This window comes from Eurosta solidaginis, chromosome 2, assembly GCF_040869045.1.
Source record: "Eurosta solidaginis isolate ZX-2024a chromosome 2, ASM4086904v1, whole genome shotgun sequence".
Lineage (NCBI taxonomy): Eukaryota > Metazoa > Arthropoda > Insecta > Diptera > Tephritidae > Eurosta > Eurosta solidaginis.
This window is the reverse complement of record NC_090320.1, coordinates 290212486-290235384: the sequence shown is the minus strand read 5'-3', so window position 1 is coordinate 290235384 and position 22899 is coordinate 290212486. Positions and strand designations below refer to the sequence as shown.

Genomic DNA, 22899 nt, shown 5'->3' with positions numbered 1-22899 from the left:
ACAGGGGCGCGTTTTTATGTGGATAGTACTGGCCATCAAGGGAATTGTTGAGCTTTTTGCAAATTTCTTATTTGTCTTTGCTTATCGTGTTTATACCCAGATGTGCGAGGGGGAAAAATGAAAAGAAATTATGCCGTCCACCCGAATTATTTATAATTACGGTTTTGGTTTCGTTAAATGCTACGGTTGCGACTGCATATATAGTTACAGTTACGGTTACGTTCATACCTACGTTTACAGTTACGATTAAGATAAAATTTACAATTGCGGTTACAGTTACGATTTCGTTCAAAATAACTCTAACTAGGATTCATAGATACATGCATATTTTGTTGCTACAAAAAATTGTTTTAAAATTGAAAATCACTTAACTAAAATCATAAGCATCCGATCAAATACTATGGAGCATAGTCATAGTCGAAATAAAATGTGATTTTAAGTTAGATAAACGTTTTTGACACAATTTTATAAGCGCTATCTGTCAAAAATGCTTCAACTAACTTAAAATCACATTTTATTTCGACTTCCCAAGGACTTAAGTGGTCGCCATTTCCTTCAAATCATACTCCATACTACTCTAAAAAAACGGAGAAAAAGTAAAGCGTTTGGAGTGCAACAAAAGAAGCGCTTTTTTGCTTTCCATGCCGGCTTTTCAGCAAAATTTCCGAAAATACCCGATCAGCTTTGACAAAATCTTCAACTTATTCTAAAGAAAAAGGTTGGAAGAGGTTACACGACAAAATTCCTGAACATGAAAATAGTCAAAATCATAAAACTTGCTATATAAAGTGGCGCCAATATGAAATGAGAATTCGAAATGCAAGTTCAGTGGATTTGCTCTTAGGGGAAACCCATAAAAATGAAGCAGCTCGCTGGAGAGAGATACTTCGCAGAATTCTTGATGTTGTTTTATTTCTTGGAGAAAAAGGATTGGCATTTAGAGGGGATAATTCATTGATCGGAAATCCAAAAAATGGAAACTTTCTTTGTATTTTGGAACCGATCAGCAATTATGAAGGTGAGAGAATCTCAAACGAAAAAGACTCGTCTCCAAGCACATTATTTGTCTGATGGAATACAAAATGAGTTCATAGAAATCTGTGCAAGTCAAGTAGTTAGAAAGATAGAAGGCGAGAGGAAGTCCGTCAAGTATTACACAGTAATAGTGGATGCAACCACTTATTCGGCGCATATTGAGCAGACTGTTTTTATATTGCGTTATGTTTTTTTAGACAGGGACTCCGGAAAATGGAAAATCCAAAAACGCTTCTTAGAGTTTGTCGATTGTAACGCAAAAACAGGAGAAGCTATCGCTGAGCTGATTCGCAGCATTCTAAAAAAGCACAATATTCCCCTGGATGACTGCCGTGGGCAAGAGTATGATAATGGCAGTAATATGAGCGGTCATTACAAAGGAGCGCAGAGTCATATCCTGAGAGATAACTCCCTGGCAATTTTTGCACCTTGTGCTTGTCATTGTTTAAATTTATGTGAAGTGCAAGCTGCTGAATGTTGTGCATAAGTCATCACATTTTTCGGTATTATGCAGAAATTGTATAATATCTTTAGCACAAGCGCTCAGAGATGGGAAATTCTCAATGAAAAAACTAATTGCTCCTTGCACAGCATGTCACAAACACGATGGTCTGCTCGTGTGGATAGTGTGAAACCTTTGGCAACTCACAGTCCCCAAATAATGAAAGCTATTGATGAAATCAAGCTTTTGAATCTGAGTTTAGAAACAGTAACGGATTTGAAAGGTATTGAAGCATATGTGGAGAAATTTGAGTGTATCCTCTTAGCCTCCATTTGGTTCAACGCGTTGACGGTAATCAACCATTGAAATCTGGTACTGAAAGCTATAAATGCCACACTGGACGTGGAAACAGAAAATATACGTAGCCTGATTGATGAGTTGAAGAAGTTCAGGCATCAATGGTCGATCATACTTCAAGAATGTAAGTTTCTGGCAGGGAGTATAGGAGTTGTGAATACCTTCGCAGAGAAAAGAAGGAAGATAATAAAGCGCCAGTTCAATAAATTACCTGGCGAATCACCTGAGTGTGATTCCGAAACTCAATTCAAACAGCAAGTTTTTTACGTTCTTTTGGACTGCTTGATTGGTAACATGACAAGACGTTTCGAAGCCGTAAATGACATTGCGGTTAAATTTAGGTGGGTAGTGGAACTATCAGCATCTGACGGAAGAAGAGCTCAGAGAAAAGGCAGCGGCATTCTGCATCGATATTTCTACGGATCTAATAGACGAAATCATTCATCTCAAAGCCATCCACTTAGCAAATTTGGGATGCGATTCGCTGCCACCATTTCAACTTCTGAACAAATTTCATGACTTGAAGATGGAAGTATTATTTCCGAACATCTGTATAGCATTAAGAATATTTTGCACACTTCCAGTCAGTGTGGCTGAAGGGGAGCGTTGGAACATTGGCGTTGGAGTCCAGCCTTGCTCGTAGCATTAGTTTTGAATCGGTAATTTCCATATTCGCAGACCAAAAAGCACGGAAGGTTTTCCTTGGCTGATTCAAGCTCTTAAAATGTACATAGTTAGAAAATGTTAATGTAAGCAAATCAAACAATGAAATCTAACATTTCATTTATGTAAGTGCTCCAGTAAATCTTATTTTATATGAAATAAAACTGACAATGTGAATTGAAAAATTTATGTATGTTATGTTATTTTGTTTTACTGGGTTGAGTTTATTTTTAGGGGGGCCCGTAAACGCGAACTGCCCCAGGGGCCCGGCTCAACTCTCTGCGGCCGTAATTTACGGCAACGTTTATATTAAAGATTATGATTATGTTTATATTTACGGTTACCCTTACGTTCATAATTAACGTTAATGTAACAGTTATAGTAACGGTTTCGTTCATAGTTACGGTTTATATTGAAATTTTAGCTAGGGTGACGATAACGTTTATAGTTTTGGTTAAGTCAGGAAGCAGGGATTCGGCCAGGATTAAGATCACTGTTAGCATTATGTTTACTATTACGATTACGGCTATGTTTACTATTACTGTTATAGACGCTATTCCGTCCTCCGACATTGTGATGGTCAGTAACACAGTCACGATTACTGCTATGTCTACCGCAAGTGATATTCGGTTAGCCTAAGGTAGGTTTTCAGTGCGAGTTTAAACTTCCATTAAAGTAAACTAGAGTTAACCTTGCCACTTTGCGCGATAACAAAAAAATTGGTGTTCATCTCAGTTTAAGCGACCTAAGTGGCAGGGTTAAACTCTAGTTAACTTTCACTAGAGTTTAAACGCGCCCTGAAAAAAACGGGCCTAATTGTTAAAAATATGAAGAAAAATAAACACACCATTAAACACATAAATATATAATCTGAACCCGAGTTACAATCACAATAACAAAGTACACTTCGTACAAATTAACGTAAAGACAGAGATGAGAGAGTGTAGAAATGGGGTAAAACTGAAATCAGCAGTAGCCCAATGGTGAGCCGGTTTGATTTTCAGTGAGTTGACCGTGGTTCGAGCCTCGGAGAAACCTGTTGAAAAAAAAAACATAACGACATTGCCTGGCGATGATGACGTGGCGGATTTCCTTCTTTTTAGTTTTCCGCCAATAAGCAAGTAAAATATTTAGAAATACTTTAAAGTTTAGATTCTCAGTAATCAATATAAACTTTTGGTATACCAGAAATTTATGCAAGTTTCTATTTTTAAATTTTGTCAACTTTAGTAGTAGCAAATTGTGAGATTGTGAATGTAGATAAAAAATGTTAAAATAATTGCTTAAACCGATGAATGGCTTAAAATTTAGGCTCAAATTTCCAACCTAGTAACTAAAATAAAAAAAGCTGTTACATATCAAGCTTCACAGGTTCCAACTCATATCTATCTATATTATATCATTTCTGAATCAGTAGTGGAATTTACTAACTTATAATGATGCGGTTTCTCAAGATTTTAATTAACGATTTTGTCGCTTGCCTTATCGATTTTACTATTCACTAACTTAGTTTTAACGACTCGACATAATTGACATTTAAATTTCGTTTTAATAGTAGAAAGGTGGCAGCACAGCTTAACGAAACCTAAAAAATGTGAAAAGCACAAAAGGAATGCCAAAAATAAATATACTCCGTATATTAACTGCTTTTAAAAGTCAATATTGTGCAAGTTTTTACCTATTTTAACAAAAGGTAAGTAAATGCGGATTTAATTTCTTTTTTTTCTCTGTTGAAATCGCAGTTATTCTTGTACCCCTTAACTGACCATCAAGTTGAGAAATAATATCATGAGCCAAGTCTGGGGTTAGTCGGTACAGCTTTCGAAAATCCGTTGCATTCAAGTGGAATGGGTTATCTACTTCTCTAACAAGGTGTCTGTCCACTGGCGATGGACTTAGTAATTCTTCAGCTTGTGATAAAATGTACGCCAAGTACTCAAATGCTATTTGATTTATGAAACGGCTTTTCGTGTTTGGAAGTATTTAATTAAAGTTCCGATTTTCTTTTTTAACTAAAATTGCCAGAAATATTAATTTCGTGATTTTTAACGCAGCCAATTTACTTGCCGTTTATTTAAAAACACAGCTGATCGTCGATAGACAGATATCGATACAAAATAGTTACTGAATAACGAAATCGTTATAGTTATCGATTCGCAAATAAAGCGATGGCAAATGTGGTTAAAAAAGTTTGTGAATTTCACTACAGCTTTCGCCTTACTCTAATATTCATCTGATGTCTGCACTGTCTGCAATTAAATCTTATGCACTATTACGGAACTACAACTTAAGAGAAGAATAACGTATTAATAAAAGCTTGGTAATATTTAAACAACTGTTTTCAACTCTTCCGACTTTAGGTTGATCAGTTGTATGAGGTTTTCCAAAAATGTATCAAGAAATTTGAACTACATATTTTTCTTTGTTAAATCTTACATCTGGCTATATAATGTTCGGCTCTTTCCGCACTAATCGCCTGATAACAATGTATCCTTTGCCTTTGACAATTGAGTTTAGCGTATGGTTTAAGTACAGTCTTGCTACATAGAGTTTGTGGAACATAGAGAGAAAAGAGCTAAGGATATTTTTAATAAAGGACGCGCTTATCTGTTAAAGTAGACGTCTGCGTCAAAGTTAATATTAAAACTGTTTAAGTCGTCTGACATTAAAGTATTCAATGACATGTGCAAATAAGTTGGTGAGAAGACTGAGTTGTGGCCAGAAACGAAATTTGAAGGTAGGGCAGTGTTGGTGATAGAAAAACATTACGTATGTACACCTAACAAGCTTTTCTGTAAATATTTTTGCTAATAGCTTAAAATAAGGTTGGTATGCTGTGCGACGCATTAGGGTGGTCCTTATAAATTAAATTAAAAAAAAAGTTGTTCAGTATCATTATCCGAAAAGACTACCTGATTCACTATCTGCGCTTCAAGGGAGATCTTAAAGCCGCAATAGAGGTGGATGGTTGCCGCAAGGGTGCTCAAATGGTGGGCGAGGCCATACATGTGTACACAGATGGTTCCAAAGTAGTGGAAGAAATAGGGTCTGCGGTATTCTGTGCTGATCCGGAAATAAAAAGTACCTACAAGCTGCCAGATCACTGTAGCGTTTTCCAAGCGGAAATATTAGCCAAGCAGCAATTAAGGCAACAATCTCGCATACCACAGCATCTAAAAGTGTGTTAGAGTGTAAGCACTCTCTGGAAAGGGTCGCGACACGGAGAAGCATACATCTACATTGGGTCCCAGGGCATATGGGAATAGATGGGAATTAAAAAGCAAATGAACTAGCTAAAAAGGGCACATCCCTTGAAGATTGCTCCGTAGACGTCCCAATTAGACTGGGCGAGATTAGCACATTATCGACATCGACCTACGATATAGCTCGATGCCCTTCGGTTCCCTGAATCTGTTTCGCATGACACTTTCGTTGACACTTAGCTCCATACTAGTTGAAATGCACACGCCTTCCCCTTTTACTAATGTGTCCACCTGTATTACATACATACCATCATTCAAATACCTGGTATGTCTTCTTCTATGGGAGCGTTGAATGAGTTCGGCATAACTCGCGAAGAAGAGTGGTGGCTGTTTATTTAAGCATGTCTTATCTATACACTAAATACTGTAAGACAGGCCCTCTTTGTTCGCCCACTCGTACGGAAATACCGAATATATCCTTTTTAAAATTTTAATACAATATTTTTAACTTTTAGTATGGTATTGTAGAGAAAAATATACTACGCATATATGCATATTTTTTTTAAAATTCCCCTTTTGTACTTAGCCCTATTATGTTGATGCTTTCAATCGGCTACAGAGATTTAGCCAAAGGGGGCTTGTGGACAACAGCCCTATGTAGACGAAAGGATTATATCGCAGGCCACTCTCTTCAGGAAGTAGTCCCACCATTTTTATTCAAGGTGCACAATGTTTTGTTTTTACCTTGAAAAAGTTCAAGTTTTATTTTAGCAGTTTTTTTGTAATTCCAAATATTTATGTAAACCCCTTCCGTCACTGTAGAAAACGCAACCAAATGCTTGAAAATTATAATTCTAATATTGCGTGACAAAAAAATAATTCCCGATAAGCAGTTACTTCCTGTTAAAACGCATTTTAATTACCTAATTTGCGGTTTTAAATTTTTTTAAAGCGAATTTGTTATAATCACCATCATTAGGGGCTGTTGAGCACGGAATACAATAATATTTATTGTGCGTATTAAATTTCTTTAGAGTACTTAAATGCCGGAGTAACAAGACGTTGAGAAATAGAGAAGCATTAATAGATTAAGGCATGCGTTTACTGGGAGTTACATTTCCAGCGAAAGCTTCTGACGTACCATCACCCTTCTGTACACACAACGCGGAGGAGAGGAAGCTTCAGAAATGTCTATTACATAACATGGCCACTTGCAATGTCTAAAGGAATATTGTATGCGCCTTAAATCATTCTTTGTTTAAATAAGTGTCCGTCGTGTAGTAGCAATCAGAAATTCATAAAGGTTTGAGTACAGAGGCAGAAATAGTACTAAATACTTTACGCTCTTAAACTCTTCTTTATTAGTGTGAGGGCTTAGCCGAATGTCACATCTCCCAACTAAATTCCTGAGTGGCTTAGGAGCCTATATATAATGGGAAGGCGGCGGGAAATGCCAACATATGTCAGCTGCCCTAACTTAGGATGTTAGAGGGTCCGTGGACGGACGCGTAGAGTACTATAAGTATAAGGAGATAAAAATAACGCTGTAAGCATTGATTCGTACTTGAGTAGCGAAGGAAAGCAGTGGAGCTAGTGAGAGCAAAAAATCGATTTTTGAATAAGTACTTACAATACAGTGCAGCATCAAGAATGATTTTCCAGCGCTTGGGGACCGTAGATAAATTGGGTAGCGCCTGACATAAGCTATTGGGGTAGTAGATGCGGGTCAGGGGTTGTTCGCTGATAAGAACTTTGCTGTGAAAAGTCCTTGGTTCTGCAACCGAATTGAGAGGAGGAAGCCCCGGGGGAGGAAGAAGATATAACCTTGGGCTGAAGGCGACAAGTATACTTTTAAGAGGCGAAAAGGGGAGGAAGCATCCCAATTTCCAAGACCATTAGTAAAGCTAACAGCGATGACAAGCCTTACACCTATATTTGCAAGGCAATGCGAAGGAGGGACTATCAATAGCGAGGAAACATAAAGGGGTGATAATTTGCCAAGGTGAGATGAAGTGGTTGATAAGCTTTAGAGAAATAACGTTACGTCTTCAGTTGCCCCAGAGAAGGTGACGCATGGTCCTTGAATGTGGTGCTTATCGACTGCAGCAATCCCTACATCTAGACATCATCCGGTAGCTTAAGATCTAAAGCAAGGAGACTCCTTACTGTCATGATGTGGAACGAAGAAAATATATCGACACCATCCTCCAATTCAGCTGGATGGTACAATGAGGTGAGGTTGATGAGTTGCAACAATAACGCAACTTCCATATGGCTAAGAAAGTTGCTCTAGACGTTCAAAGGTGACGCATATTGAAGTCTATGCATATCGCACAATTTATCACTATTTTATTTGCTGTCTAAGCGGTCTTGGCTGTTACATAACAAGTCACGCCAGCTATCCCTGTTTCTCGGTAACTGATGCCAATTGAGAGCATCAAAGGAAGTCTTCTTTCACCTGCCTCCCCAACATAGTGGAGGTCTCCCCTTCCTCTGCTCCAAAGCTGCGGTGCCGACTGAAATACTTTCTTGGCCAAAGCGTCTTCGTCCATTGGCATAACATGGCCTAGCCAGCGAAGCGTTTGGATTTTTATTCGCTACACGTACAGGGCTATGCATCTTTTGGGGAACCTTTCTCTCGAGCACTCCAAAAGACATCTTCTGAGCCATATATCAGGACAGGTATGAGGAGTAACTTATAGAGCGTAATTTTTTGTTCATCGAGAGAGGATTTTACTTTTCAATCCCCTACTTAGTCCATAGTAGCACTTGTAATGCTGGTTCCGATGTAGACAAAGTCCTTCGCAGTCTCGAGGTCATAGCGGTCAAAAGTGATAAGGCTGCGTCGATTTTTTTCTTGGATGGCAGCAAGTACTTCGTCTTGTAAAATAAAGGTAAATGCAAGACGCGATAACCTCCAGAGAGAGTTTGGGCCGAGTTTCTTTTCCAATTTCCGTCATGCTCCTTTAATTTTGCGTACAAATGGGCGGGACAGGCTCTACATATTTTACACCGACTCCGAACAGTATCTGCAAGGGAGATAAGTTTTCACTGAAAAGATTTTCATGGCAAAAATGCAATTGGGCGGCCGACACTTCGTCTTGTACTCATGCTGATAAGTGCTCTTCAGCATTGATTATAATGCGGTATACTCATAACTTCCCCATTCGTGCCTATATGGTAATGATGTAGTTTTAGGCAAGTACATATTTATCTCCAATCTCCTGCATCTGGCCCTTTACGTTAGCTTATCCCCTTACTATTACTCTAGCTTCCTTTAAAATCGAAACCCAAATAAATGTCCTATCCACGGTGTCTGTGAATGCCGCTGAAAGTTGCTTACTCGCTTACTTTTAACTGGTGCTGGTATTTAGCCAGCTTATTTGTCAGAAAAGATAGACCTTACTAGATCCCAAGTAGATTCTAGCCCCCTAAACCTGAGCTCATTTTGGGGCCTATAAGCATAATAATGTAGTTAGATTGATCCCGAAGGATGTAAATTAAGTATACCGCTATGCCCTTGCTCGGAATATTTTCAGTAGTAATATCCTTTGAGATTTGGTGCATCTTTTGCCGATATGCAGAGAACATGTAAGTCGATGGGAACTAAGTTTCAAATTAAGAACAAGGTGCGAAACTTTTTGCGAAAACTTTTGCTTTCTGGAGCTTGTTCAGATTGTACTTCTTCTGAAGAGTCGCATCACCCCCTCGTACAAAGTGCTAGTCATTTAGTCCTGACAGTTTAAAAGTAGGGTAATTCTGCGTTCAGAATAGGAAATCCAGCTAGCCTGGACTTAATATAAAGTTCTGCGAACTCTCTCTCACGATTTCACTCATCACAGATTACGCGGGATACTACTGTAATGTGGTTTCGAACAGTTTTTGGGAATATAACATCCAACTCAAACTTTCTGCTTACCTTATTCAATCTGTAAAGAAAGTGAAACAACACCTTTTAGTCGTAACAAACCGGATTTCTACCATTTTTACGATACCGTTGAACATTGCCGTCGCTTTTGATATGACAGTATGTTGCAGCGTAAAAACTACGTAAAGCGGAGTTGACGGTTCCATATTTGCAGATTTTAGTAGCACAAAATTAATACACGAATATGACAAATCCAAAAGGAATATAACCAATAAATTCAAGTAACAATAACGTAAGACATTACTATGTAATATATCTACGCCGATACTGCGCAACAACAAATCGGAATCTTGAAAAGTACGTAAACAAGATTGTAATCGACGTTTTGGTAATAAGGACGTTAGAAAGATGATCATAATACCGATTAAGCCACTAATAACTTGCATGATATCACCAATACGCGATACACCCGTATGAAGGAAATAACCCGCTACCGTTTCAAAATAGTTCAACAGCGTTAGCACATAGCAAGCCACGTACAACGTAACATGAGTTACGGTATTAAGGTAACTGAATATCGATTCTTTTAATTGTTTATTACCAGCATCATCACCTTTGATCCAAAATGGCGTGAGACCATGCAAATATGTGATCACGAATAATGGTTGTAAACTCTCGTACATTTGTTGTGCTTGAAAGAAACGACGTAAAACACTGACGCGTTGTGGACGCGTAGCGCAAACATCCTGCGATTCAATACTGTTTGTATTGGCGTCCATTCGCGATGACTGCGTTACGGTAACTGCACAAAGATGAGTGTGTTCTGTAAACTTTTAAAATAGTAAATACTTTTATGTGGTAGGGAAGGCGTGTTTGGGTGGACATTAATGACCGTCAATGAAATGCTTAGTTTCCTTGAATTTTTTATTTATATTTTCATATCCTTTTTATACTCGAATGCAGACAATTAATTGGTAGCTTCATGGAAGCTCATAGTAAGCATCCGTTATTGTCAAGACTAGTTTTGTGCATCAGTGTATCTGGAGTTCACGTAACTTTGGAATTGTCAATGAAAAATTCTCCCAAATTTCTAGAATAAAAACGAACTAAGCTATTTATAGCTTCGTGGAGGTCTCCATAGCTTAGAGAAAAGTTGATGAGAAATGCAAATCTGTCTGAAACTTCCATGTAATTTGACTGTGAAGATTGTCGATGATTTCGAGGAATTCTTTTGTCCTAAAATCATCGCGAGGCGAAAATTCTACTTCTGAAGCATTTCCGTCATTAGGTTGTTTTTTTCTATGACGAGTACGTTTTACGACTTCTGTATAACCTACACCAGGCAATAATTGTTTTGTTTTTTCCTCGAAATCATTGAACTTTTCACAGAAGGAAACTAAACTCCCTTCTAACGATACGTACAAAAAAGTACACGTTTGCAAATCTGCCTTTTCACTTTGCAATGACTTACTCACTGAACGCAAAGCAGTCAAAATAGAGTTGAAGGATTCTACACCCTCTGTTCCAAAAATAATCGAAATTTTTCAAAATAAAAACAACCAGTGTACATTTTGAGATAAATATTTGTTATTATTCAATATACTCTCCTTTTGAATGTTTTATTTATTTGATTAAAAATTATTTTCCGCTCTGATTATATTTTTCTTTCACTCTCTAGAATAAAATTTTTTTTTTTTAAATTTTGGAAGTCTTTTCATTTTTCGCGGGCTCCCGATTTTAGGGGCAACAGGCAACTGCCTATTCTGCCTACTTGTTAATTCGGCCCTGAGAATACCCTATTACTAGGCTTGGGCGTTTATCTGTATAATTCCTAGATAAGGCGTTCTTCAATCCAATTCTGTGATAAGGCGTTCTACAATCGAAGTTTGGGATAGCCCGTTTTTGAAACAAATTTTTAACAAATTCTCAGATAGGGCGTTTTTGAACTGACAGCTTATATAGAATGATACACAACTCAGCCCTCGAAATAAAGTTACGTTTACGGCGGTGAGGATGATGATGACGAGGGTGATAACGGTTAAGGTGATAAAGATGAGTGTTAAAGTTAGCGATTACGGTTATAGTTAAAGCTCTTTACTGTCCGAGTTGTGCTATGGGTATGCCACTGATAGTTAAAGTACGGTCATTTGTATAGTTATGCCTACGGTTACGTTCTAAGTAACGATTATGTTTATAGTCATGCTATAATTGCTAGTTCAGGGCACGTTTATAGTTGCGGTTAATGTTTTTTTGTTGTGCTTAGGTATGTGTAGTCCTAATTACGTTTATAGCTGACATTACGTTACTTTCATAGCTACAGTTACGTTTATGGTTACACTTTTGGTTACGATACTATTATAGCTACAATTATTTTTATAGTTACGATAACGTTTATAGTTACGATTAAGTTTATAGTTACATTTACGGTTACACTTATGGTTACGAGTAAAATTAAGCTACGTTCACTTTTAAAGTTATCGTAGTATCACAGTTTCGGCTACATTTATTGTTACGGTTACGTTTTTTGTTTCGGTTACGATAACGTTTGAAGTTACAATGAAGTTCTGAAGCACGGCTACATTGACAGTACGCCAGGTCTGCAGCGAAAATGTATACCATTTTAACTGTTAGTCCACTTACTCTCAAACAACTTAAGTTCAACCACGTTGGATCATCCTGTCGGTAGCTTCGCTTCCTATTCGAAGTTTTGGTTTTTCTGTGAAGAAAAACCTGTCATATTTATAAAACCTTTCGTAGGCATTAGCACTTGGGCTGTAAAAATTTGTGATTGATTTAAGTGACAAGTCGTGGTCATGTACGTATCTCTTCAAAATCAGGACTACCCGAAAAATCAATCCATCCTGAGAGTGCGTGTCCTTGGTAAAAATATGAAATAGGAACAAGGGGCTTAAGGGCCCATTACTCATACATTAGCATAGACTTGACTTGAGAACTGTCACTTACAGTTCTGCTAAATGAACATTGCATGTTACTGATTACTCAAAACTTAGCAACACTTAATTTGACTTAGTAGTCTGCTGAATTTTGATTTACTATGTAAGTTCTAAGTGACGTTTACATTTTGAGATGTCATTCCTTTTTTCCATTTCATTTTGACATTTTGTCTTTTACGCCAAGTCAAGTCAAGTCTATGCTAAGTATCAGTAACTAGCCATTTATTATATTCAGCATGTCTGTAGATTATTCCCCGTTAATGCCTCGTAGTCGCCGCTATTTTCTTTGTATATTGATCAAGCCGATCTTGCAAGCCAAAAGCCAGGTTGACAAGATACCCCCTTGTGAAGTTCTTCCATTAACATACGTTGACTACAATATTGTCTACCCTTAGATCTTGAAGATGTGCAATAACATATTCCAGGTATACAATTGAGTGCCAGTAACTACGAAACTGGATGTTCCAGGAAAAGCATTAACTTTGCAGTCACTCCGTTCTTTTCTAATGCAGTCAAGTTTGTAGAGCTTTTCGCACAATGGCGTCAAGTACTACATAATTACGTCCCAATGCATAATTTTCACGTGCATTTTTATACTTTTAAGCAGGCATGCTTAACCAACGAAACGATATCATTTCGTTACGATAATCAACGTTAATAAACGAAACGAAGTCATTTCGTTTCGTTTATTAACGTTAAGATCGTCAAATTAACGAAATGATTTCGTTTCGTTTTCTGCCATATCAAAACGAAATCAAATCGTTTATGTTGATTATTAATTTCAAACTATGCTGGCAAAGCTGATTGATGGCGGAGTCATTAAAGGTGAAAGCATTATCCAAGCTGATTGCAACTTTTCTCATGAATTTTGACAGTACGAACATTTCTCAGAGTATTTTTGACATTACCACCAACGAATTACACAAACAAATTACATAGAGTTTGTGTGTGTATGTGCGCTCGTTGTTGCCACCTTACGGCTTCACCATGGCTATAGCATTGCCAGCATAATTCAAACATAAAGTATCACGTTTTCGTTAACGTTTTTAACGTTAACGAAAGCTTTTCGTTTCAGTTAAAAACGAGATACAATTTATCTTGATAATTTCTTTATCGATAATATTTCGAAGTGTTTCAACGGAAACGGTGGAAATTTTTTGATAAACGATTAGCTTAACGTTAAGGTGCATCCCTGCTTTTAAGTGTGCCAACTGACCCACATGTTGTTATCGTTTATTTCCACGCCAGCACCTTAAACCATCTACACCACCACAGCAGGTCTGGGCTAAAGGGCAATTCATGTGTAGAGCGAGTATAACTCCGTGTACATTGAACTGATTGTTACCCGTTATAAAGTTTTTTTTACGAACTATTTAGCGTGTCATAAGGACATAGGGAAATTGAACAGCGAACGTTTATATTGACTTGTTGCATTTTTATTGCTCTTACGGCGGAGGGGGGGGGGGGGGGGTCGTCATTTATGCATAACAATTATTGGCATACATTGAGGCGCATGGCAATTTTTATGCGACTAAAGAGGTTTTTAATTAATTAATTTACCTATATTTACACAATTCAATCAAGTGCTAATTGGATTGGGAAAGGGAGTGGCGGAGTGTGGAAAATGGTTTCTGTTGATGTCTTGGGTTGGTGATAAGTTCTTTTTTATTTCACATACGGTGTTTGAGTTGCTTGTACCCGTTTCCTTCTATTGAATGTAGGTGGAATAACGATACACCGTTCGATTCTTACTTTAATTTTAAAGAAAAGTCACGATTGAAACTTCTGGTGGACAATTTATTTATATGATAATTAGAGATGAACATAGGTAAGTAAGTTTCTAAAGGTATCGAAATCGATACATGCGTGGTAACACTGCACTGCGTTTGCATTATGGCGAATGCCACAAAACATAACATTCTCCCGCCGATGACGAATTCGTTATGAACTTAAATATACATTTCAGGTGTATGCAATACAAATACAAATCATTTCAATTAATAAATGTATATGAAAGTAATTACTATAAAGTGAAAATACTTATAGCTGCTATGAGTTCAGGCTGGTTAGGTTATGGCAAAGTTTGTCGGCACGTCCGTCCGAACTATGGAATACGTACGTGGTTAGTTAAATGATTGACGGGATATTGTTGGCTAAGCATGGTTAGGTGTAGGAACTTTACACAGTTTCGTAATCGGTCTGTTGAGCACACTATGGCATGTTCGAAGGGTAGCGACGCGAATGAGATCATCGTCGCCTGGATGAAGATCAATTACACGACCCAAAAGCCATTGGTTGACTGGAAATCTGTCGTCCTTATTGATGACTAAATCATTTTTATTGATGTTCGGTTGTTGAATTTGCCACTTGTTACGGATTTGCATGCTGGAGAGAATATCGCTTCGAAATCGGGTCCAAAAATGTTGCATTAATTGTTCCATTAGTTGATGCCTCTTGACTGGGTTTTCAAAGGTTGGTAGTTGTGGTGGAACAAGTAGTGGACTGCCAATAAGGAAATGTCCGGGTGTAAGAGCCGTGAAGTCATTTGGTGAGTCACTGACCGGCGAAATAGTAATGCCAATGATACGTGCGAGATGAAATTTCATTGACTTTACTGCAGCCTCTGCTAGTCCGTTGAAGTGAGGTGCCGCAGGTGGGCTAAAATGCCATTGTATATGGTGGTTAGCTAAATGTGGAATGATATCCGCCTTTATTGTTGCCTCGAACTCCTCTTGTGTATGGTTAAGAATATTCGCTGCTCCAATGAAATTAGTTCCACAATCGCTATAAACGTCGTGGCATATGCCGCGAGTCGCAATGAATCGATCAAAGGCATGTAAAAAGGTTTGTATCGATAAATCTCCTACCGCTTCCAAGTGAACGGCCTTGGTTGCCATGCATGTAAATATGGCTACATATTCTTTATAGGAGGATTGACCTCGACCCTTTGACGCATGGATGTTATACGGCCCGGCATAATCAATAATAGTTGCAGAAAATGGTTTTGATTGATAATTAACGCGATGAAACGGCAAAGACCCCATTAATTGATTGGAAGCAATAGGCTTGCTTTTAAAACATCGAACACACTTATGTATGAAATGCCGTGCGAAATTTCGAATATTAGGAATCCAATAACGTTGCCGTATTTGATGAACAGTAACCAAAGGACCTCCGTGCAGTGTCTGCTTTTGATAAAAATCCACTATTAAGGAAACTATTCAATGTTTCGTTGGCAAAACGATTGGAAATTTTTCGTCGTATGATATTTGTGCGTTGTGTAGCCGACCGTTTACACGCAGAATACCTTTTTGATCTATAAACGGATTCAAGCGTATCAACTGGCTTGATTTAGAAAGTGGCTGATTTTGTTGTAATGAATTGATTTCCGAATGAAAATGTTCATTTTGTATCCATCTTACGATGGACAGTTCCGCCATTTCTAATTCTTGGACGGAAGACGGTGAAATTTCTGAGATTTTTTCTTTGATCAAATCCTTTGAAATTAGCGTCAGTTGCTGGGTTTTCTTAACCGTGTTTCGTAGCCGTTTGATATAGCGAAGAAAATATGCGATACTATACCGAAGATGATTGAAATTTGAAAATCGATTAATAATGTAGTCAATACGATTCACTTTCTTGATTGTAGCATGGACCAATTTCAATTTTGGCCGCAGCTCCTGGGGATCGTCATCGAGAACGTTGAATGGCGAATAGGGACACTGTTCTGAGGGCTGCGAAAGCCACTTCGGGCCTTTCCACCACAAATCGAATGCCAGTAGTTGCTCAACGGATAAGCCGCGGCTATTACAATCAGCCGGATTTTCCTTCGAAGTGACATGTCTCCACTGATCGATTTCGGTGGACGAAAGGATTTTATGAATACGATTTGAAACAAATGTTGTCCATCTATTCGGGCCACCACGTATCCATAACAGCACAACTGTAGAATCTGTCCATAGATACGTTTGATTGGTATTAAGTCGAAAATTACATTTTACGGATTTTAGCAGTTTACAAGCTAAAACTGCGCCGCACAATTCCAATCTGGGGATGGTAATGGGCTTACGAACGGGCGCCAGTGCACTTTTAGCCACGAGCAAATTAACATGAACCCTTCCCGACGATGTTACTGTACGTAGATACACTGAAGTTGAATAAGCTATCTGAGAGCTGTCGCAGAATATGTGCAATTCATTGCTTGTATTGACACTTGTTGTTTTTACAAAGCGAGGAATTTTGATTTTGTTTAGATACTTTAACTGATGTATAATTTCTTGCCAGGCTGAATTTAATTTTGGTGGCAATGTTTCATCCCAATCAATGTTCTGCTCCCACAATGTGGTAAGAAACAATTTCGCTCGAGTTACAAATGGATTTATCCACCCTAATGGATCAAAGAGACGAGCGATGAGCGAAAGTACAGTTCCTTTGGTATGCGGAGAATCCCCTAAAGAAAAGTTTATGTTGAATGAAAAACAGTCTTATTTTGTTGACCAACAAAGACCGAGGGCTTTAACGTTATCGCTCGAATTGAACAAACATGTTGTGTTTTGATTGCGATACTCAAGTGGGATATGACGAAGAATTTCTGGAGAATTGCTGGCCATTTCCTGAGCTCGAAACCAGCACCCCTAAGCATTTGAATAAGTTGATTAGTTAGTTCGATCGTTAGCTCACTTGTTTCGCTTCCCGATGTAACATCATCAACGTAAGTTTCATTGATTACAGCTGCGGAAGCAAGTGGATATCGCTTATTTTCCAGTTTTCCTAATGTATGCAATGTTTTTATTGCTAAAAATGGCGAGGGTTTAAGTCCGAATGTGACTGTTTGAAGAGAGTATGTCTTGATCTGATTGTCTTCTTCCCAAATTATTTGTTGATAGTTTGTGTCGTCAGCGTGAACATCAATACAGCGATACATTTTTTCAATGTCAGCAACAAAAGCAAACTTATGAGTTCGCCAATTTAAAATCATCGAAACAATGTCAGATTGCAGCGATGGACCTGTCGTGAGCACATCATTAAGTGAATTTCCGTTGGATGAAGGTGCTGATCCATCGAAGACTTGTCGTAGTTTCGTGGTGAGACTGTCTTGCTTCATCACCGCGTGGTGTGGTAAATAAAAGTGCCTAATCACGTCGGGTGACAGATAGTCATCATTTATCGTTTTCACTTCTTTTACTTGGCGTAAGAGTTTATATTCATTAAACGTTTCAACATACGCCTGGTGAAAGTCACTGTCACGTTGAAAGCGCCTTTGAAGACACTGAAAACGTTTAAGCGCCATAGAGAAAGTCGATCCCAATTGCATTGATGAATCAAAATACGATTTGAATGGCAAGCGAACCAAAAACTTTCCATTAGATTGTCGAGTAGTGGTTTTTTCATAAAACTGTTCTGTCCACTCATCTTCTTTAGACCTTTTCCTTTCTGCTGGTACTTGTTCCAATTCTTGGAATCGCTTAATGTATTCTGCTATTTCAGTGGTCGAAACGTGAAGATAATCAGTTAACGGAAATGCTGCTATATGATTCTGCTGCTTGAGTTCGCCTGACAAAATCCAACCTAAAGAAGTGTTTTGTGCAATGGGGTCGCCTTCTTGGCCTTTACATAAACCACTTTGTAAAATTTTTGCATAAACGTCCCCACCAAGCAAGACATCGACTTGGCCGGGTTCAGCGTAATACGGATCCGCAAGGGGCAAGATTTTGAGATGATTCCATGATTGTACTTGCACGGGTTTTAATGGTAAAGCAGAAGAAATTGAAGGAATAAAAGCAACCAGTGACTGCAGCTTAAAACTCGAGTCGACAATGGAATGTATTTCAATAACGATTCCTTTATTAGCAATTTTATAGTGTGATTCACCCATTGGTCGATATCCTATACAAATTGGAGTAATGGGTATATTTAAACGTTGAGCTGCTCTTTCTGTGATAGTCGTCTGCTGTGAGCCTTGATCGACTAAGGCGCGAAGACGTATGAGCTGACCGTGGACATCGGGTATGTCTATTAACGCTGTGACGAGAAGCACGGTATGATTCGAATGAACTAAATTGTTTGAAGCAAACGAAACATTTGCAGGTTTCGTTATCAACTCAGAGTGAGATAGTTTAAAACTGTTTGCTTGCGGATGCAGAGCAATGGGCGATGGAGTTGATGCATCGTGATGTAGAAGGGTGTGGTGTTTTCCACCACAAGTAAAGCATGTTTTAGTACTAACACATTTTGTCAAAGTAGAATAACCTAAGCAATTTGTACACCAGTGAGCCTTTTCTGCAAATTATTTTCGGTTCAGTGGCGTTAGCTCAAGAAAGCGCTGACATCTTCTTAAAGGATGGGACTGTTTGCACATTGCGCATGAAATATTTTTCGTTGAGATATGAACATTTCTTACATCTTTACCATTGAAAGGTTTACTTGATGATGAATGATTCGATGGCAACGGCTTACCTGTTTGTGGATAAAGAGCTTCAAGTGTACGGAAGCGTGTGTCAATGAATTCAATTAATGAGTCGAAAACTGGAATTCTTGTTTCTTTCCCAAGGTGCTTCTCCCACTCTAGACGAGAGGCATGTGGTAATTTTTTAATTAAAATATGAGCGTACAATTCACCGTTTTAATGCCTAACTTTCCCAAATTAAATACACATGCCCTAGATAGATCATGCAATTGTCGAATATTTTCCGCACTCTCATTGACTATGCTAGGCTGATTTAAAAATTCCTCCATATATGTGCTAAACAAAAGGCGCTTATTATTGAAACGTGCAACCAAAGCTGCCCATGCTGTATCGTAGTTATCAGCTGTAATAGTTAGATGACCGATCAGGGTTTTTACCTTAATGTCAAGAGCTTCTTTAAGATATTGAAATTTTTCATGTTGGGCTAACTTCGAATTTTCATGAATCTGAAGAAAGGAATCATGACAAGAAGGCCACTCAATGTAATTTCCGTTAAACTTTGGAACACTTAATTTCGGCAATTTAAAAGGTGATTGTGTTGGCGGAAGCATTTGGTATGTGACCGAAGTATTTTGATCAGGTGAAGCAGTTACAGGCTGTGTAGGATAATACCTTTCGAAGGCTGCCTGAATTTGTGCAACTATGTCGACATGGTAGTTCTCGAACTGATTGCAAAGGTCTTCTTTAATATAGTCACACTCATTTGCTCCTTCAGTGCCTATAATTTCGTAATGCGTTGCAAGGAACTCCGAACGAAGGGTTTCAATTCGACTTAAACGTATTTTAAAATGTTGTTGTAATTTTCGTTCAGATCCATCCTTTTTTAGACGATCATACCTTTCCCGTTGCTGCGGAACAGCTTGATCATTTTTTCTGTAGACATACTACCTATTCGAATAGCCAAACAAATGCAAATCAATCACTTACCCTTGATTCCAATAGTCCGGCACGGAGATCGAGATATATTCCAAATCAGATGTTTTTTAAGTAATTATCCCCACAGGTTATATAAATATGCCCAGTGACTATACAGGTGATAGCTCCAGTCGTGGATGATGTAGGATTAAATTCTGTGATGTAAGTATCGATCGGTGAGCACGTGCAATAATTCAGTGTAATTTGTTTAAGCAAACTTCCAACGAATTTTAAGAGCAATCCGGCTTGTAAGGACCAATGTTTGAGTTGCTTGTTCCCGCTTCCTTCTATTGAATGTAGGTGGAATAACGATACACAGTTCGATTCTTACTTTAATTTTAAAGAAGTCACGATTGAAACTTCTGGTGGACAATTTATTTATATGATAATTAGAGATGAACATAGGTAAGTAAGTTTCTAAAGCTAGGTCTAAGTTTTGGTTGAACTTATTGCGAATTCGGTATATCGGGGAGATACGTCGCAACCTTCTTAAGAATATTTCTATTTTTTTTTTAAATAAAAAGACATAAAATGTTACTAAGCTCTTAAGCGCGCCTATAAATATTCCACACAATTAGGATTTAAAAGCAAATAGAATTAGTATGTACCTAAATGGTGAATAAAGGAATAACAACAAAAATATGCAATATTTGGAGGCTAATTGCAAAGCGAGCAGCGGATCATTCATATGGCTGAGTGGTTAGTATATAGTATGAATGTTGGAGATTTCGAGTTCAATACTCAGCTCGCGAGAAGCTAGCTGATGAAGAAGTGAAATTCAGAAACATGCCCTAGTAACCATAGCCGTTTGAAAACTTTGCAATTTTTCTCTAATATCAATAAAATTTTGAAATAAAAAAAGGTGGAATTTAAGATTTTTTTTTAATTAAAAATAGTGTTTTTCTGAAATCTTTTAAAAACGTTTTGTTCCCCGAAATAAATTTTTTTTTTCAAATTTTGAAATGAAAAACAATGAAAATTTAATCTAAAATCTAAAATCTGTTCTCAATAAAACTTTACAATTCAAAAAACATGGGAATGCCAAATTTAGATAAAATTTTGAAATACCTAAGAAATGTTTTTAAAATCTGAAAACATTTTTGAATTGCGGGAAAGCCTGATTAATTTCTTTTTTTTTTTGTTTTAATTATGAAGAAAATTATTATTATTTTAGTCTTCGAATTTTAACACTTTTTTGGAGTCTCGATAAAAACCAATTAGGCTACTTTCCAGCATGTGTGGATGTGCCTGCTACCGAAGTCAGTGAAGTGGCACTCTCACCAGAGTAAATAAAGGAAGTCCAAGATGAGAGGAAGCTAGACTTAGCGTTATATACTATTGGGCCCTAAAGGTCTGCGGGGCTGGCTGGTACCTTTCCGGCGTAGCTGAAACACACTTCCGAACTAATCAAGCCATAATTAGGGGTTACATTTGTAAGCTGCCTCAGGCTTAAAATAGTACCCGCATTATGGATAGTTAAGATAGTTTTATTACCATAGGAGGGAAAAGCCTCTACTTCAGAAAGGCTTCTGGAAGAGGGGAATATCGATCGACTCGGCGAAAACCTGGGTTTCAGCGATAAATTCAAGTATCTGGTAGTCATTCTCTATAGGAAACTACTCTGGAGTGACATTGTGGCCGTTCGGCTAAATAAAGCAATTACTGCGTTGTTCTCCTGTAAAAGAGCAGTTAGTGTCTCGTGGGATTTTTCTCGAAAAGTTTTAGATTGGATCTATACAGCCATTATACGCCCAATTCTACTGTATGGTATTCTGCGCTTACAAAGGTCACGAACCTCAAACGCATAAAAAACCTTCGTTACAGCTCGGAACTCTGTATTAGCGGCGCTCTTGTCTCCACTCCGACAGAGGCAATCAACACTGCCATACACCTACCACCAATTGATTTGGTAGCAAATTAAATAGCCGTTATCGCAAACTTGAGTACCAAAGCCTCATTTTCTATACCAGTACTCACTAAATAATGCGCTCCCTGCAAATTTTTCACTAAGAGTGACACAGTGTGGCTTCCCGCACGAAAAGAAAGGTCAAATAGGCAATATGCTCTTTAACATATTGTAACGATTTTTACTTGCAAATCCTCTTATTTGCCCTTTTGCTAGGATCGTATCGCTAAACTGTTGAATAAATAACTCCAATATTGAATAACGGAAAAATGGCCTTTATTAAAATACTTCACAATAACACTCAAACTGTGCAACGAATAGCTTAATAACCAAACTGATATCTTAAAGGAAACTGACTTTCAAAATAATAGTGCTATTGCTCGCTAGATATCGTCTTACTCGTAACTGCTTGACAATTCAAATCAAACTGAATTACTTCTTACTCGCCTGCATCGCTTTTATAGTTTACGCTGCATACTTCTAGGCTCTTCGATTGCCAGAAGTTACTAGTTGTTTCGGCTACAAAATCGCCAGCCACAACTACGTGCACAAATTATTGCTCTCTCTTGTGACAACTCAGATAAGGTATATGCATGTGTTTGTAGTTTACAGTCTCCCGCACACACATAAGCGTATAAGTAAATTCATCGGTGTGTGACATCTCATCTCTCGCTGCCTTGTATGTAAATGTTGCTCGTCGGAATGTGTACATATGTGTAGACGCAATTATTGATTCGTTTATGTAGATACATAATGATTGAATTATTGATGTGCATTCACGTCACTGCTTAGATCGGCTTAGAGCTGGCAGCACTCCTTAGTTTTGCTAATATTCGTAACAATATTTACTGATGGCTCCAAGTTTGACGGGAAGGTGGGGATGGTATCTTTTCATAGGACCTGGAAATAGATGGGTTTTTTTCCACCTTTGTCATTCCCGAAAAATGGAAAATGGCCAAGGTGGCCCGCTACTAAAGCCTGGGAAACCAGCTAACCTAGGAGAGTCATGTCGCCCGATATCTCTCCTATCGCCAGTAGCCAAGACGCTTGAAGCCATTTTGCTCCCCTACTTCAAAGCAAATTTGCAGCT

General features: G+C 38.1%; 2 protein-coding genes across 2 annotated transcripts in view; one reads left to right on the top strand and one right to left on the bottom strand.

Annotated features, from left to right (window-relative positions):
* Nucleotides 1-299: 299 nt before the first annotated feature.
* Nucleotides 300-10347, bottom strand: LOC137241887 (putative gustatory receptor 28b). Its single transcript, XM_067769246.1, has 3 exons — nt 9671-10347; nt 9620-9629; nt 300-335 (listed from the first exon to the last, which is right to left on the bottom strand). The coding sequence occupies exons 1-3, from the start codon at nt 10345-10347 to the stop codon at nt 300-302; spliced, it is 723 nt and encodes a 240-aa protein (XP_067625347.1).
* Nucleotides 5073-22899, top strand: part of LOC137241170 (uncharacterized) — a 230603-nt gene continuing 212776 nt past the window's right edge. The window contains exon 1 of the mRNA XM_067768488.1: nt 5073-5234. The gene's annotated coding sequence lies outside the window, so the exon portion shown is untranslated. The remainder of the gene's footprint in view (nt 5235-22899) is intronic.

Bases quoted from the DNA above. Each gene is read 5' to 3' on its own strand.
- LOC137241887 (XM_067769246.1), bottom strand. From the start codon at position 10,347: ATGGACGCCAATACAAACAGTATTGAATCGCAGGATGTTTGCGCTACG.